The sequence below is a fragment of the Tursiops truncatus genome, chromosome 1 (assembly GCF_011762595.2).
Source record: "Tursiops truncatus isolate mTurTru1 chromosome 1, mTurTru1.mat.Y, whole genome shotgun sequence".
NCBI lineage: Eukaryota > Metazoa > Chordata > Mammalia > Artiodactyla > Delphinidae > Tursiops > Tursiops truncatus.
In genome coordinates, this window is record NC_047034.1 from 39,867,649 (window position 1) to 39,881,842 (window position 14,194).

Sequence of the window (14,194 nt, forward strand, 5' to 3'; positions counted from 1 at the left end):
TTGCCTCCAAGGAGAAACTGCTTTATAGATTCCACATTCATGAACTCACTCAGTCCCTTGCCTTTTTCAGTAGTTCTTTAGGAAAACAAAGCCAGGATCTCCTCGTTAGAAGCCAGCCCAGGGCTTCTCTGAATAGTATCATGCAGGGGCAGGCACAGATGTGTCTCCATGTGTCATCACCGGCCGATAGCTTCTAGGTGTTTCCAAGTCTCTTCTAGGAGACCTGTTCTGCACTCTCATCTTTGCCCTTCATCCTCTTTCTTGTGGAGTTCCACCTTCTGGTGTCAATACTCTGAAGAAGTTCTGTGAGTGGTGGACTGAACAGCCTGCTAGCTATCAGGCTGGGAAATCAAAGACCCTTAGGGCCAGACTGGACTTTGAAACATCACCTTTATATCACTTCTCCACTCCAACCCTCAGCAGAGCCAGGCCTCAAACCCATACCTGCTGTCCCAGCTCTGCCTAAAGTTCCTCTGTACTTTACCATGACACCTCCATAACCACAGGCAACATTTGATTCTAATCTGCCCACTTCCTTCTGGTACCCAGATTTCCAAGAATTGAGTATACCGCACTTAGGACTGGAAGATAAAATGTCAGTTCTCACGATATAAACCTCAGAATCTTCTGCACCTAGAAAGGAAAAGGTTTTCAAAATTACTGCAGCTTCCTAAATCTTTAGGATGCTGTCAATGCAGGCTTTTATATTTAGGATCATATAAATTATTCATAGAGAACTGTTGGGCTGGTGGATAGCTTCTAACTACTAGAAATTATATTTCCCTCCCTTTTGATAATTAGTTCAAGGTCTTCACCACAAGTGACATCATGTCTCAGAAGCAAAAATAGGTCCCTATTAAGACTATGTAATGTCTTCTTTCTAACAGGTCCTATTTCCTCTTTAGGCCCTAGTCTCCTCACCTTTCTAATTGGCTCTCTGACCACAAAGCCTTTTCTTGCTACTGTCTGGAGCCTTAGATAATTAGATATAGTCTGACTAGGTGAGGTTAGGAGCTTGGCTATGCTGATTGCATTTCAGTTTACCTGGGCCAAAGGACCCAGGGCTCTGGAAAGTGAGATGGTGGGTATTATAGCCTATGCCACAGTGATACAATTCTAATGAACCGAACAGGTTATTTGGACCTTAGGCACAGCTAGGTGTAGGAATAATTTATACCCTTTGTTAAACCTAGTTGGGGTGGGATAAAACAGCGTCCATTACTGAGCATTCAGCACAATGTTCTTCACATACACGATCTCATTTAACACTGAAAATACCTCTTTGAAAGTTTCCCATTTAACACATGAGCATGAGGTTGAGAGGATAAGAAACTTGCCAAAGGGGTTGAGATTCAAGCTCATGGGACAAGTCCTGGGTTCTGCTGCCTCTCTGCGGGCTCCTACTTGGACAAGCCCTGGAACCCAGAGGCCACCATGATGGAGGGCCATTCGGGCACTAGAGGTAGTCATGAATTTACTACCTGCTGCCAGTTTCATACCTGGAATTCAGAAATGAAAGGAATCATTATGAGATTGAAATCTCTATCCCCTTCAGTCTGAAACAAAGGCATTCTCTTTATGTTGTACTCTACAGGGCAAAAATAAAAACAAAATACATTTCATGTCCATATCCAAAAAGATAAAAAGCATGGATTCCCGACTTTTTAGTGGCTAATTGTATCTCTGCAACAGCTGAGGGGAACACATATTAAAAAGTAATCTTCTAGGGTTTGGGAACTATTATGTTTATTTTAAAATCAGGGGAAAAGGAAATTATAGAAGCTTTTAGGTCCATTACCCCTTTAACAAGCATACCTAATCCTTTAGATTTAACTGTTATTTACTAAAAACAGAAATCCAACGGAGGCAATCTGCTGTTTTGAGGAAAACATTTGAATGGAAATCAAAAGACCTGGTTGTAGTCCCCACAATACTATTAAGTAGCCATTTGAGGCTACCGGCAAATGGACCAAAATTGCACCAGAATGAAATCTACCACCTCAAAACAAGGTGATTTCTAAAGTTCCAGTAGCTCTGAAATTCTAAGGGCTAATGCGTTACACATCAATCAGTGCCAAAGATAATATAAAGGTTACTCCCAAACAAAACCTGCATTGTTTTAGACAGGTGTCCCTCTGATTAATGTGACTTATATGAATGAGTGATGGATCAACAGATCTAATCCTGTTCAAGTATTTGGAAACTCAAAAAATTTCCAGCTTTTGAAATTATGGGCAAACTTGTGGAAGTGAGAGAGCTCTTCTAGACCTATGTAACGTCCTTTAATTATTCAAATAGCTGAGGAATTTTTTTTTACCGTGATAACTGGTCTTCAAAGATGGCTCCCAATGAGCCATGCCTCCCGGGGTTCACACCCTTTTGTAGACCCTCCCCCATTGCCCTGTGACTCACTTTAGCCAAAGGGACATTGTGCCAGTCCTGGCTCTAAGCCAAAAGAAGTCTTGGTTGCTGCTACTTTTGTGCTTTGAGGGAGCCCCGAACTGCCATTCTTCTCACTGCTGCACACTAAACATATCAGAGTTCAACAGACCCAACACGGGCCCAGATGCCTCATTTCCAATGCCATCCTTTGTCCCTATTAAAAAGTGTACATACCAGGGAAAGAGAAAAAGCCCCATTGTGGCCTCTAGATTCCTTGATTAAAAGAGGCTCCTTGTCACCAATATTGAATTGTCCCTTTGTCTGGCGTCCTGGAGATGCCTAATGGCTCAGAGGCATATGTCTTCTGCTAAGAGGGCAGGAGTATGTAAGATGGCAGCTGGGATCCTCTAGAGGTGAGCCCTCAGGAATGGCAGTCTGAGGACAGTTCACATGGAAGTCGACCTCCTTAAGACCATCATGTTTGAATACTCCCTGGGGTCCTCACGTATCAGGGGTGTGTGTACCTGTTTGTAGACAGCAGACTTTGGCATTTTCTTTTTTAACACTCCTGGGTTCCTCTTCCTAGTACTCCAAGCTCTTCTAATCCCCTCCCAACTCCCCCCCACTTCTAGGTATCTATTTTCTTTTCCCTTAGCTGTCCATCAGCTGATCCTGATAGAGTGTTAGGTGTTAGTTAACGAATAAAAACTGAAGACCTTTTCAGGGAGTTTTGCACCAAAAACGAAACAAAGGAATGAAGATGCAGCAATTGATATTTTAGGGGAGGTATCTTAGCCACGTGATTTCTCAATGACACCACTAAGACAGCTACTGTAATTGCAAGGACGGCCCAGTGTTCCCTCTTCAGCAGTGAGAACTTTACCACCATCTCTAGAGTGAATCTCACACCTAAAAGGCAGAAAGTATTCCAAGGAGAGGCAACAGAAACTTTCCAGGGGAAAACTCAGGAAGGAGCTTTGTGATATGTTCATGATTTCTAGAAAGAAAAAAAAAAAGTTCCAATTTCTTCCTTTGGAAAATAGGTTTACTCACCTAATTAAGAGTATTTTTCTGACTAGGAAAGGAGCCTGTCTCATTTCCAGTGGTTAGCCAACCCTCCTCTCACAATACATTTGTGCGTGTGTTTATATGTGATCTGGGTAACTGATACTTAGTTTAACGTTTCTCAAGCCTCTAAGAGTTAAGAACAAGGTTATCCAAGTCCTGAAAGGTAAAAATTTATTGATTTATATTGTATCAGCCTGTTATGATATGGTCACACCTGCTCACAGGGCTGACTTTTTCTCATAGCCAAAAGAGGAAATTTTTTCCTTTTAAAAATACATTTTTTCAGCAGGAAGAAACATTTTCTAAAAACAAACATTTTCCCATTAAGTTGAGGTTAAAAACAATGGCTTTTCTTTTTTTCCCAACTCATGCAGAATAGGGCTGGTCAGCAACAGATCTCAGAGTGCTTCAAATTTGCTTTCAGGCCTTTGCCCTCAGTCTGTTGTCTTCCACAGAAACCACACTAGGGAAAAAATTACAGCCTCACCAAAACAGCAGCCTAAATCCAGATGGAAAAAGAAGAGGTAGGCTGAACTGTAACTATTTAACTTATTTGGTCGATTGTGTAAGATATTTAAATGCATTTAAAATTTTCAGTGGGATCAAACATACTGTCCACCAAAAAAATACCTAAACAATAAATGTTTTCAGTGTTCAAAACAAAATCTTAGAGATGCCTGTTATCAGTTTACTTCGTTTTGAGAAATGAAAGCAAAGAACCAAATTTAGAAATGTGCAAGCTTCCCATGCACTTCAGGAAAGATTTGCTGTTGTCAAATTCTTCAAATCAAAAGCATGCTCTGTAGGACAGATATTAATGCTTTCCCACCCTTTAAAGGGTCAGTGATAGGAATTTCCTGAGAGCAGTGAGTTTACTCAACACTAACAGTTACATTAAAAAAAAAAAGCACAGGGGTTTTCCCTGGTGGCGCAGTGGTTGAGAGTCCGCCTGCCGATGCAGGGGACACGGGTTCGTGCCCCGGTCCGGGAAGCTCCCATATGCCGCGGAGCAGCTGGGCCCGTGAGCCATGGCCGCTGAGCCTGTGCATCCGGGGCCTGTGCTCCGCAACGGAAGAGGCCACAGAGGCCTATGTACTGCCAAAAAAAACAAAAACAAAAAAACAGCACAGGGCAGTGGTGTGCTGGACAGCCCCTACTGGCTGCCTACAGCTGATTGTTAAATTTTAGAGTTTTGCCAGCAGTTGCTAAACAGTTGTTATTAAAATTAAATTATATAAGCTTACAATGAGTGCTGAAGCTAAAAGTGGTTCACTTTAATGAGTATAATTTGTACAAGGGTAAGAAATAGTTTAACAGATCATGTATCAGATTGAATGACAATAAATTTGAGAAATAAGTGGATTACGATGTAATTCCATTTTTTAAATCATGGTTGAATTGCGATCATAGATTGGCTACAAGAGTTCAGCAAAAATCAATTAAAGTATCCTGGGAGAATCAACTGGCTATATGGGATTTACAATAAAGTATATTTTATTATTTGTTAACTGTGTTTATATGTCCTTGCTATCAGCAAAATTTTAACAAACGTATGCACATTTGAATACAGAATTTTTTTTCTAGAGCAGTCTATTCAACATTTACCAGTAGACCACCGGATGGGGAAAGTGGGAAGGAGTGGGGGGAATAGTTTAAAACCAAAGGAGGAAGTACAATGTTTTTTCATTTGGGTTTTCAGTTTGCCCTCAGCATCCAACTGCCATGATACACGTCCACAGATGTTAATGCCTAAATATCTCCAGTAAAATACAACCACCCATCCCCACTACTAAGAATTAAAAGCACTTTACTTGAAAAAAATCAACTTTATTTTTTCTAGGTTAAAAAAAATAGAACCAGCTATTAATTTTTGTTGAGAAAATGCTTCTTTTGGTGTTCACATCTAAATTTCTGAAAAGGTGATCTGGTTACGAAAATAATCCCAAATGCGTTCATAAACCAGATCCACATGTGACCAGCCCTTTGCAAAATTTAATTACAGTTGCCACAGCCTTTACATTCATTCTTATCATATATTACAACATGCAGATACACAAAGAAAGACAGGTCAACAAGCTAAAGTAAACATTATGGCATCAGGAAAATGAAAATCCACCTGTATAAAATAAATACAACTTTGTAATAACTGTAAAGAAAATGAAAGCACTTAATACAACAATGGCAATTCAATGTACAACTGTTTCATTACCCAATCATGAAATGAGTTACTGTAAAATGCATAGACTCCTTACATGTAAAGAATTTGTGCATCACAGTCATGTGTTCAACAGTTTTACACAATAAAAATAAAGCCATTCAAAATATGTGTGCATACCTCGCAAGTAGATTACACTTAAAACTTTTTTTTGCTCTTTTAACTGTTTTAAAAAAATATTAAATGTAAAAATCCTCGAATGGAAATTTGCAGAAAAACCCTTATTTTATTTTCCATATAGCTACAGTCAGCCTTCCCCAACAGTTCAGCACCCTCAGCTTATCCCCAGGGTCCAGTTCCTAATTGTTGGGTACCAATGCAAAATGATTACAATAATGCACCAACCAGCGACTGTTCCAGAGAACATCTGGCCCCTCTGTGACTGAGAAATGTCCAATTTAGGTGGTTTTGGTCCCAAAGGTATTAGTCTCTACTGTCTCATAAAGTGAACCAGTATACTTGCTGCCCAGGGTGGCTTTGACTTTGCCTTTCATGTTAACAGATGTAAAATTCACAGCACTACATTGCAAAAAAATAAGAAGAACCATTTTTATCCATCCTTTGTGGACCAGAGCTGACATACTCATAATGGTAACTCTGGAAGGAGGTCCTATGTAATGAAGGAAATAGCTGACTCTTCCTATTCAGCAATGCAAATAAAATTTTCTTAAATATAAAAAGAATCCAATAAGGCTATCTATGATTAACTTTCTACGATTATAACCAGGTCCCAATAGTTCAGAACAGTCTGTAGGGAAGTGATTGTCAAGAAACGTTACTAAGACAAATCCACCAGAAGTGAGTAACGTGAGCAAAGAATGAGAGGCATTCTTAACACTGATCCAAACACTATTAAAGCTACAGGGATGTTCTGAGGTTTACATTTGGTGATTTAACGTTTCATTTTCACAAAAAGGCTCGAGAAAAATTACAATACCGCCAACTCTTGATTATTCATGGATTCCTTTTCTAGCCCATGGATTATTTAGGCTTTTGTGTTTCCTCTTCCTGAAGCTGTCTTTCCAAATCTTTTCACTACTCATTAACAGTCATAAATATGTAGGCAATAGAAACTAATAAACTCAAATCATTTTTTTAAATTAATATGCATCCCTAGAAGAAAAAAAGTTTGATGATAATAAAAACTCAAACACCTAAATACAATTAGATTTTTGGCTTACTATGACTTATTACTGGATTAACTATCCAGTAATCTCTAGTTCTTTTACTGTGGAAAATTAAGGGTTGGTTGTAATATTAACAACTACTTAATAACATGACAGATCTGAACTCAGAGCTAGCTTTAAAAAAAATCTACTATTTAGATTCTCAACTCGTTTGCCCACCCAAAACATCATTTTCCATTCTGTAATTTTCCTTTACCTTCTACTGGCATATAGGTTTCTCCACAATATCTGTATATTTCAACACCAATGAGAGTTTCTGAAGTTAAGCATGAACTGCTGGGGTGGTCACTTCTGTAGTCACTGCGCCTGCCTGTGGCCAAGCAGATGCTCCCCTCACTGCGACTCGTTGAGACCAGGGTCCAGCAGGGAGTTCTCAACCCTCTCTGCTGTGTGAATCTAGGCAGATCAGCTGAGACCAAGAAGTGCTGAGATTCTACAAGGCATAAAATTGGCACAGTTTTATTTTCTTTCCCCTTGACAAAATGTATATTTTCTAAACATCCTTTGATCTCACTTTGCAAAGAAAATACAAATTAGGACTTTTAATTCAGTTCTGTACAGTGGCATATTGCTGCTTCCCTGATTGCCATATAAAAACATGGATTCTCTCTTTACATTCTCTAGTACAAGCAGGAGAACTCCAGTTACTGATAACGGAAAGCACTATCAATGCTCTCAAACATTTTGCCAACAGAAGAGAGAGAACATGTTGATGAAGGATCAAAGAGGGATAGGGCAGATCAAATACACATCTATTTACAACTCACAGATCTATTTTCAAAAGTTAACTCACACATCTACTGGTATTTGTCACTCTACAGACTGTTGAAATGACTGCACTGGAAAAGTAAAGCATCTTACATAATAGTCTGTTTAACATATACAGTATATTAAACAATACCACGTTCCTTTGGAGCACAGTGATGGCAAAAGTGGCCCTAAACCACATTTATATATGCATGTATGCATTCCTCTCTCTTTTTTTATTTTCTTGGATGGGAGAACTGGCCACGCTATCTGCGGCTTGCTTAGCAACGAGGAAAAGGTCTATTGGCTAGGACTGTGCGTGCCATACTCGACAGTGAGCAACTTATCCTCCAGATGGCTGACTAATCTCTCAAATGAACAATTTCAATTCATCTTGTCAAGTAGTGTTTGCTGGGCCTCGAACAAAAGCATCTTTAAGCTTCTATCCGTCTTCCTATCATTATCCATACCTCTATATTGAGACTGGCTTCACCTAGTCACTGTCACTGTAAAACACATAAGGAAATGCTTAGATTTCAAAAAAAACTGCATCTTATAACAACCATTACCAAACTAAACACATTAACACTATCTTCTGCATTTCACCAGTAGTAGTCTAATATTCAATGAGGTATTTCAGGTAACGCATCATTCTATTTCACATAGGCATTGAATTAGCCCTAAAGATGAAGATGCTGTGGGCTTTGATTTGGTGTTGCTTTGCCTTTCCCACATAACTGGGAGAAAATTCACATCTTTCCAGTTTTTTTGGTTTATTGAAAAAAGATAACACTAGCCTTTACTTTTATTTTCTGGCTACTTCTCAAAATTGTCATTTGTACGATTAGTGGCGATAGGGGAACCTACAATGCTCACATCACAGATAACTACCACTGACTCACTAGGATCTAAATAGTTTTATAGTCCCAAACCAAAAAATAGCCTCTCTCTCAACACTGGGAGTGCAGGTGATGGGCTGATGGCATGCCAGCACTTTTTGAGAAGTGTTTGGTTCTACTATGAGGTCAATCACATGAACATAGTGACAAATTTAAGAAAAAGAAGTTTTCTAGAAATAGAAACTTGACTTTATCCTTTCCAAAGGCAATTGGAAGAGACTGAGAAGCCCTTTTGCTGGTCTCTCTCCTGGTTACACCACTCTGACATGGGCAGCTCCTTGATGTGCTAAGGGAACACAGGTTCTGGGGGTGCCATGTGAGAACTTGTCACCACTGGAAGCCAGCGCCTGGCTTATCTCTTATTTTTCTAATAAACTAGTCTATTTCACCTTAAATTGATCATTCAAATGTCTTACCTTAATTTGTTTCAACCATCCCCATATGCATTTAATGCTAATATGCAAAATGGAGGGAAAAAAAAAAAAAGGCTCTGAGTGGGACGGAAGCCTCGATGTGGTTGGTGCCCAATGCAGGCAGCGCTGGAGAGCGCCAGAGCACAGATCCACGTGCAGACAGGCAGCCTCTCAAAAATCCCACTCACTGATTATGCTTATGTTTGTTTTTAGGTTATAGTACTAATCCTTTGCTATATATGCATCTGATAAAAGTGCATTTTGTAAAAGACAATCATCAACCTATGATATGTCTTCTATACAAGAAGATAAATCAAATGACCCACCCCTCATACAAGGGGAAGCACTAGTGCATGTAAACACAGCATTGGACTGAGCTGGTCTTTCTGAAGAACACATTCTAGTACCAGAATATGTCCAGTGGACACTGCTTTGCCCCCCAGAGTATGCTTGACACTGAACTTCATGTAGCTGTGGAGGACCGGAGTGTCGCTGCGAACAACAGGGAAAGAGTTCTTCAGAAGGTGCCAACCAGCTCCCCTCGAGGTTACCAGTAACACAGCAAGAGTTGGTGGAGATGAGGGCGCTCTACAGCACTGCCTAACAGAGACTACTGGCTAAAAGGAACGGATGCGTACAACTTTCTGAGCTTGAACTAGATTAACAGGTATATCTGGTGGCAACAGAATTTGTCTCAGAGAGTCTTCTAGGATGATTTTATGATTTCCTCTTCTCCAAAAGTGATGTTTGCTTAAATGTGTGGTGGAGTGTATCTTTTTAAAACATGAAAAGTCCTTAAAACATATTTGCAGGTCATTATATTATTGATCCTCATTTTAGTAGAGTTTTAAAATATCCCAAAGGGGGATAAATATTAATCCATCCATTGAATTTCCTTTTCCTTTTTTTTTTTATATTCTGATTTGTACATGTAAAACAATGCACGCTTATGAAAGTCCAAGCTCCTGTGGTGACCTTGACAAGTCCAAGTCAATTCCTAAAACAGGCAATGGTAAAAATACTGAAAGATGCTGTACCACATATAGCCTGACAAAAATGCAAAAGACTGTATAAGAAATAGCCACGTATTGCTGAGCGTCATTTCCCTGGAAACAGCTTCCTCATGGCCCTTGGGAGGTGGAAAAGCCCCTAAAAGACAAGATAGAAATATTAATTTGTTTTACTGTGGTGGTAGGTGTCCTAGAATAAAAGTTGAACATTAGTTTAACTAGAGTTTTTTGCTCTTGTTTTTTTTTAAAGCATCTTCTGTGACTTCTTGTCGCTCTTAAAGAGAGATATCATTTGAAATACGATTTTCAAACCGCTAAGCCTTTTCCTGCCTCCCTGAGTCTTTGCCTTTATTCTCTGGCTGGTACGCTCCTCCTCCACCTCAGTGAATGGCAGGCTCCTTGCATTCTTCCAATATCAGAAAAATACCACCCATCTAGTCTCCCCTTCCCCCGTCAGTCACTCTTATCTCCGTGTTTATTTCCTTCTTGGCACTTTCCACAATGTGTATTGATTGCAATCTACCTTTTCTTTTTTCTACAGACTGGTTTACTCTCTGTCTCCTGCTGGAATATAAGCTGCATGACAGAAGGCACTATGGCTGCATTGTTTTCCACTGCATCCCTATAGATTTCCACAATGGCCAGGACACAGGATGTGTGACTCAATTAAATAATTTCCAGGGAATTCCCTAGCGGTCCAGTGGTTAGGACTCTGTGCCCTCTGTGCCAAGGGCCTGGGTTCAATCCCTGGTCAGGGAACTAAGATCCTGTAAGCCATGTGGCGAGGCCAATAAAAAAGAAAATATTTCCAGAATAGCATAATTTATACTAATTCTTCTATTTACAAATTAAATGTTTTTGCCACAAAAGGGGTTGTAAATTACTGATATTATTTTCAAAAGGCAATATGGTTTATGGAATATGTCTTAATAATAAAAAGAGAAACACAAAGTAAACAGATGTCTGTAAATTCTCTTCTGGAAAGGAAGGCTAGACCACTTTGGAGCAATATTACCTAAGGTCATCCTGAAAACACTCTTCAGCATTTCAAATAGTCTTTGTCCTTGCTGATAATCCCCTAGGATAAGCTGATTCAAGAGAGGATTTGCTTCTCACAAACAATTTACAGAGAAGGCTTTTAAGTTTCAAGGTCTGTTATACAAATAGCTTTCTTAAAAAGAGTTACTATTATTGTTGCTACTATTTAGGCCAAATATCATAAAGAGATTGAGACTGAAAAAGAAGACAGATCTTGCTGGCCTTTTAATCACTTGATGCCTTCTTAGATATCCATCCTATCTCATCTTGAAAGAAATTTCTAGAGTAAGACCAAGGAATGCACACAGCAGAGAGAGGCATCTTGTTCAACTAGTCTTACTAGGAATCCTAATGGCATACACAATGTCCTACTCCTGTCATATTAATATGCACTACTCCAAAGCCCCAGGGTTGGAAAGTTGAGGAAGGAATCCTATCGAGGACAAAGTGAAACAACCCTAAACATAAAGAAAAAAGCCTTAAAGGTAATTAACAGCATCAGCCTTTGCTTATTAGTATTAGACCTTCTGTAGTCTGATTCAATATCTACTTTAATTCTGTACCAATAAAGTCTAGGTGGGAAGAAAATTGGGCCTCTACTAATCTAAAACCCCATGGCTATTCTCAGGCCCGGGACAACTTTCTCTTCATCTTTTTATCCCTATTGCAGGGTCTAGAAAATAGACCCATGGCACAGCTAACTGTGAAAGCACTTTGGTATGCCTGGTGTTCTACCAATGTTATTTCCTTCTTTCCTAACTTCCTTTTTTTCCTCCCTCTCCCCTCCCTGCCTCCTAGGTCTTTTTCCCTCGTTGTAGTTGTCACAGAACGTAGAGAATACTGAGTATAGAAAAGGGATCTTAGGGTACATGTCTCCCTAGGAGAAAAATGTAATAAGGTTATATCCATGAAAACTTAACATGTAAACTTTATCCCTCCATGTAAAGAAAAGAATAAAGCATGTGAAAATGCAGTTATTTATTTATTTGGCCGCACAACATGCGGGATCTTAGTTCCCCAACCAGGGATTGAACTCACGCCCCCTGCAGTAGAAGTATGGAGTCTTAACTCCTGGACCACCAGGGAAGTCCCTGAATATGCAGTCAAAAGTGATCTGAAACAACTGTATGGTGACGGTATCAGTCAAACAATCAAGTACAATGCCAACACATGAATGATATTTGCTATTTCATAAAACAGACCATATAATCGCAAATGTATGCTGGCCGTCTTCCAGACTGTGTACTCTCTTGAACTAGATCCATTTATACAAGGGATACTCACCATTTGATCTTTCCACACTGGCTGATGAAGAGCCTGAATAAATTTCACATAAATCTGTCTTTATAAAAATTCTAAGCTGAAATTCTTAAATACAGAAATACTGTGATTCCTTTAGGGTATCGGAAGAATCGAAAAATGGTTATCTCCCCTAACGTACATCTTTGAAACTATCAGTAACATCAGGAACATGTATAATAGGACTCTGTGTACCTGTTTCATAAAAATGTGATAAGAGGTCCTCTTTTTCAATAAAACGCTGATAGAGCCAGTCAGCAAGGTTATCAGTCTCCAGGGGTATATCTTTAATTGGAAAGATCCTATCAAGAGTCGGAAAAAAAGCAAAAACTACTTTAATTCAGAAGTCAGAATCATTCAGAACCACAACTTAGCTTTAGATTATCCTATATCTACAAATAATTATTGAGAAACACCTGTCTCCCCATGTTTGTAGGTTTAAGTAGGAATGGTTTTTGGAACAGGTGAAGTTGGTTTTTCTTTTGTTTTTTTGCGGTACACGGGCCTCTCACTGTTGTGGCCTCTCCCGCTGTGGAGCACAGGCTCCGGACACGCAGGCTCAGCGGCCATGGCTCACGGGCCCAGCCGCTCCGCGGCACGTGGGATCCTCCTGGACCGGGGCACGAACCCGTGTCCTCTGCATTGGCAGGCAGACTCTCAACCACTGCGCCACCAGGGAAGCCCCAGGTGAAGTTTTAAAATGCAGTTTCTTTAGAACACATTTAGAGTACTCAGACGCTAGGCCAAATAATGCATCTTGGCAATGTTCCTTTGGTGGGAATGCCTATGGACCAGACAGAATCTACCTAAATTGGTGTCTCTTTGTTAATCATATCAGAGATACTGGTTTCATGAGCAGGGCCAACTCTTTCTGACTGGGCGTGGTTGCTGGAAAATGATTCCGAAGAATCTGTGTCTGTGTCCTTACTCAACAGGAAATGGCCTGGGATGATCAGTGATATATATCTATTGCGAGTGAGAACAGAACAGTGGCAGCATGAGTAAGTGCAATACTAGAATTGACCTTGAAAAGGCGTTTCTTTTCTTTTTTGTTTTCCAATTTTGAGGGGGAGGTGTTATTTTTTTTCTTCATCAAAGGTATAAAGGTACAGTTTTAAAAATCTGCAAAAGGTTTTTTTGTATGAAAAAATGCAAACCACCTCCTCTGCCCTTTGTTTCTCCCCCCACAGAGGAATCGATTTTTACCTCTTGGTATTTATCGCCATATTTCTTCTTCAGTTTTAAGGCTTATCTACTGACTATCGAAGATGAGGACTAAGCTCCTTCCTCTTCCTGTTCCCACCACACATGTACATCCTTCCCATCTTCCCAATACACTTGTATGGTCATTTTAATTATCACAATATTTGATGTTTAAACTATTATAATCATGTAAATATATTCAAAGGTAAGCCATGTAGTAAATCGTGGCTACTGTTCCTTTCCTCCCCAATTTTTGTTCTCCTTAGATTGAGCAATTGCATTGTTTTCTATGTATACATAACCAATTCAACCACAAACTCTGGACCAGTTGTCTAAAATCAATTCTCTAGATCTATCCTTTGAAGGGCCAGATAGAAAATATTTAGACTTTGCAGGCTATTAAGATCTCTGTTGCAACTACTCTACTCTGCTTTGCAGTGTGAAGGCAGCCATAAACAAGGTATAAATAAATTAGCGTAGCTGTGTTCAAATAAAATTTTATTTAAAAACCAGGCAGTGGGCCAGGTCGACCTGTGGTCTAGATCTCCTCCCAGGGTATTCACCTACATCAGAAATCCTTTCAATTTCACCCTCCTGAGGAAACTTCACCCAGATTCTGGAATTGCTGCCTGTAGTGTTCATCCTGCAAAGCCCCTTCATCATCATCCTGGTGATTCTCTGTACTCCTAAAGTGGATTTAATGTTTCCTACATCTCATGGCTTCCTTTTCTGT

At 39.7% G+C, this 14,194-nt stretch overlaps 1 protein-coding gene across 7 annotated transcripts in view; it reads right to left on the minus strand.

Moving 5' to 3' along the window:
- Window positions 1-5,256: 5,256 nt before the first annotated feature.
- LPGAT1 (lysophosphatidylglycerol acyltransferase 1) overlaps window positions 5,257-14,194 on the minus strand; it is a 73,831-nt gene continuing 64,893 nt past the window's right edge. For 4 of the 7 annotated variants that reach the window (XM_073803098.1, XM_073803093.1, XM_073803105.1 and 1 more), the window contains exons 7-8: window positions 12,454-12,560; window positions 5,257-7,285 (exon numbers count right to left, since the gene is read on the minus strand). In XM_073803098.1, the coding sequence (XP_073659199.1) occupies window positions 7,020-7,285; window positions 12,454-12,560 (373 nt within the window). In that variant the 3' untranslated portion in view covers window positions 5,257-7,019. Of the gene's footprint in view, window positions 7,286-8,427; window positions 10,061-12,453; window positions 12,561-14,194 lie in introns of those variants that run through there. The other 3 variants (XM_073803123.1, XR_012331054.1, XM_019952739.3) reach the window with 3 other exon arrangements.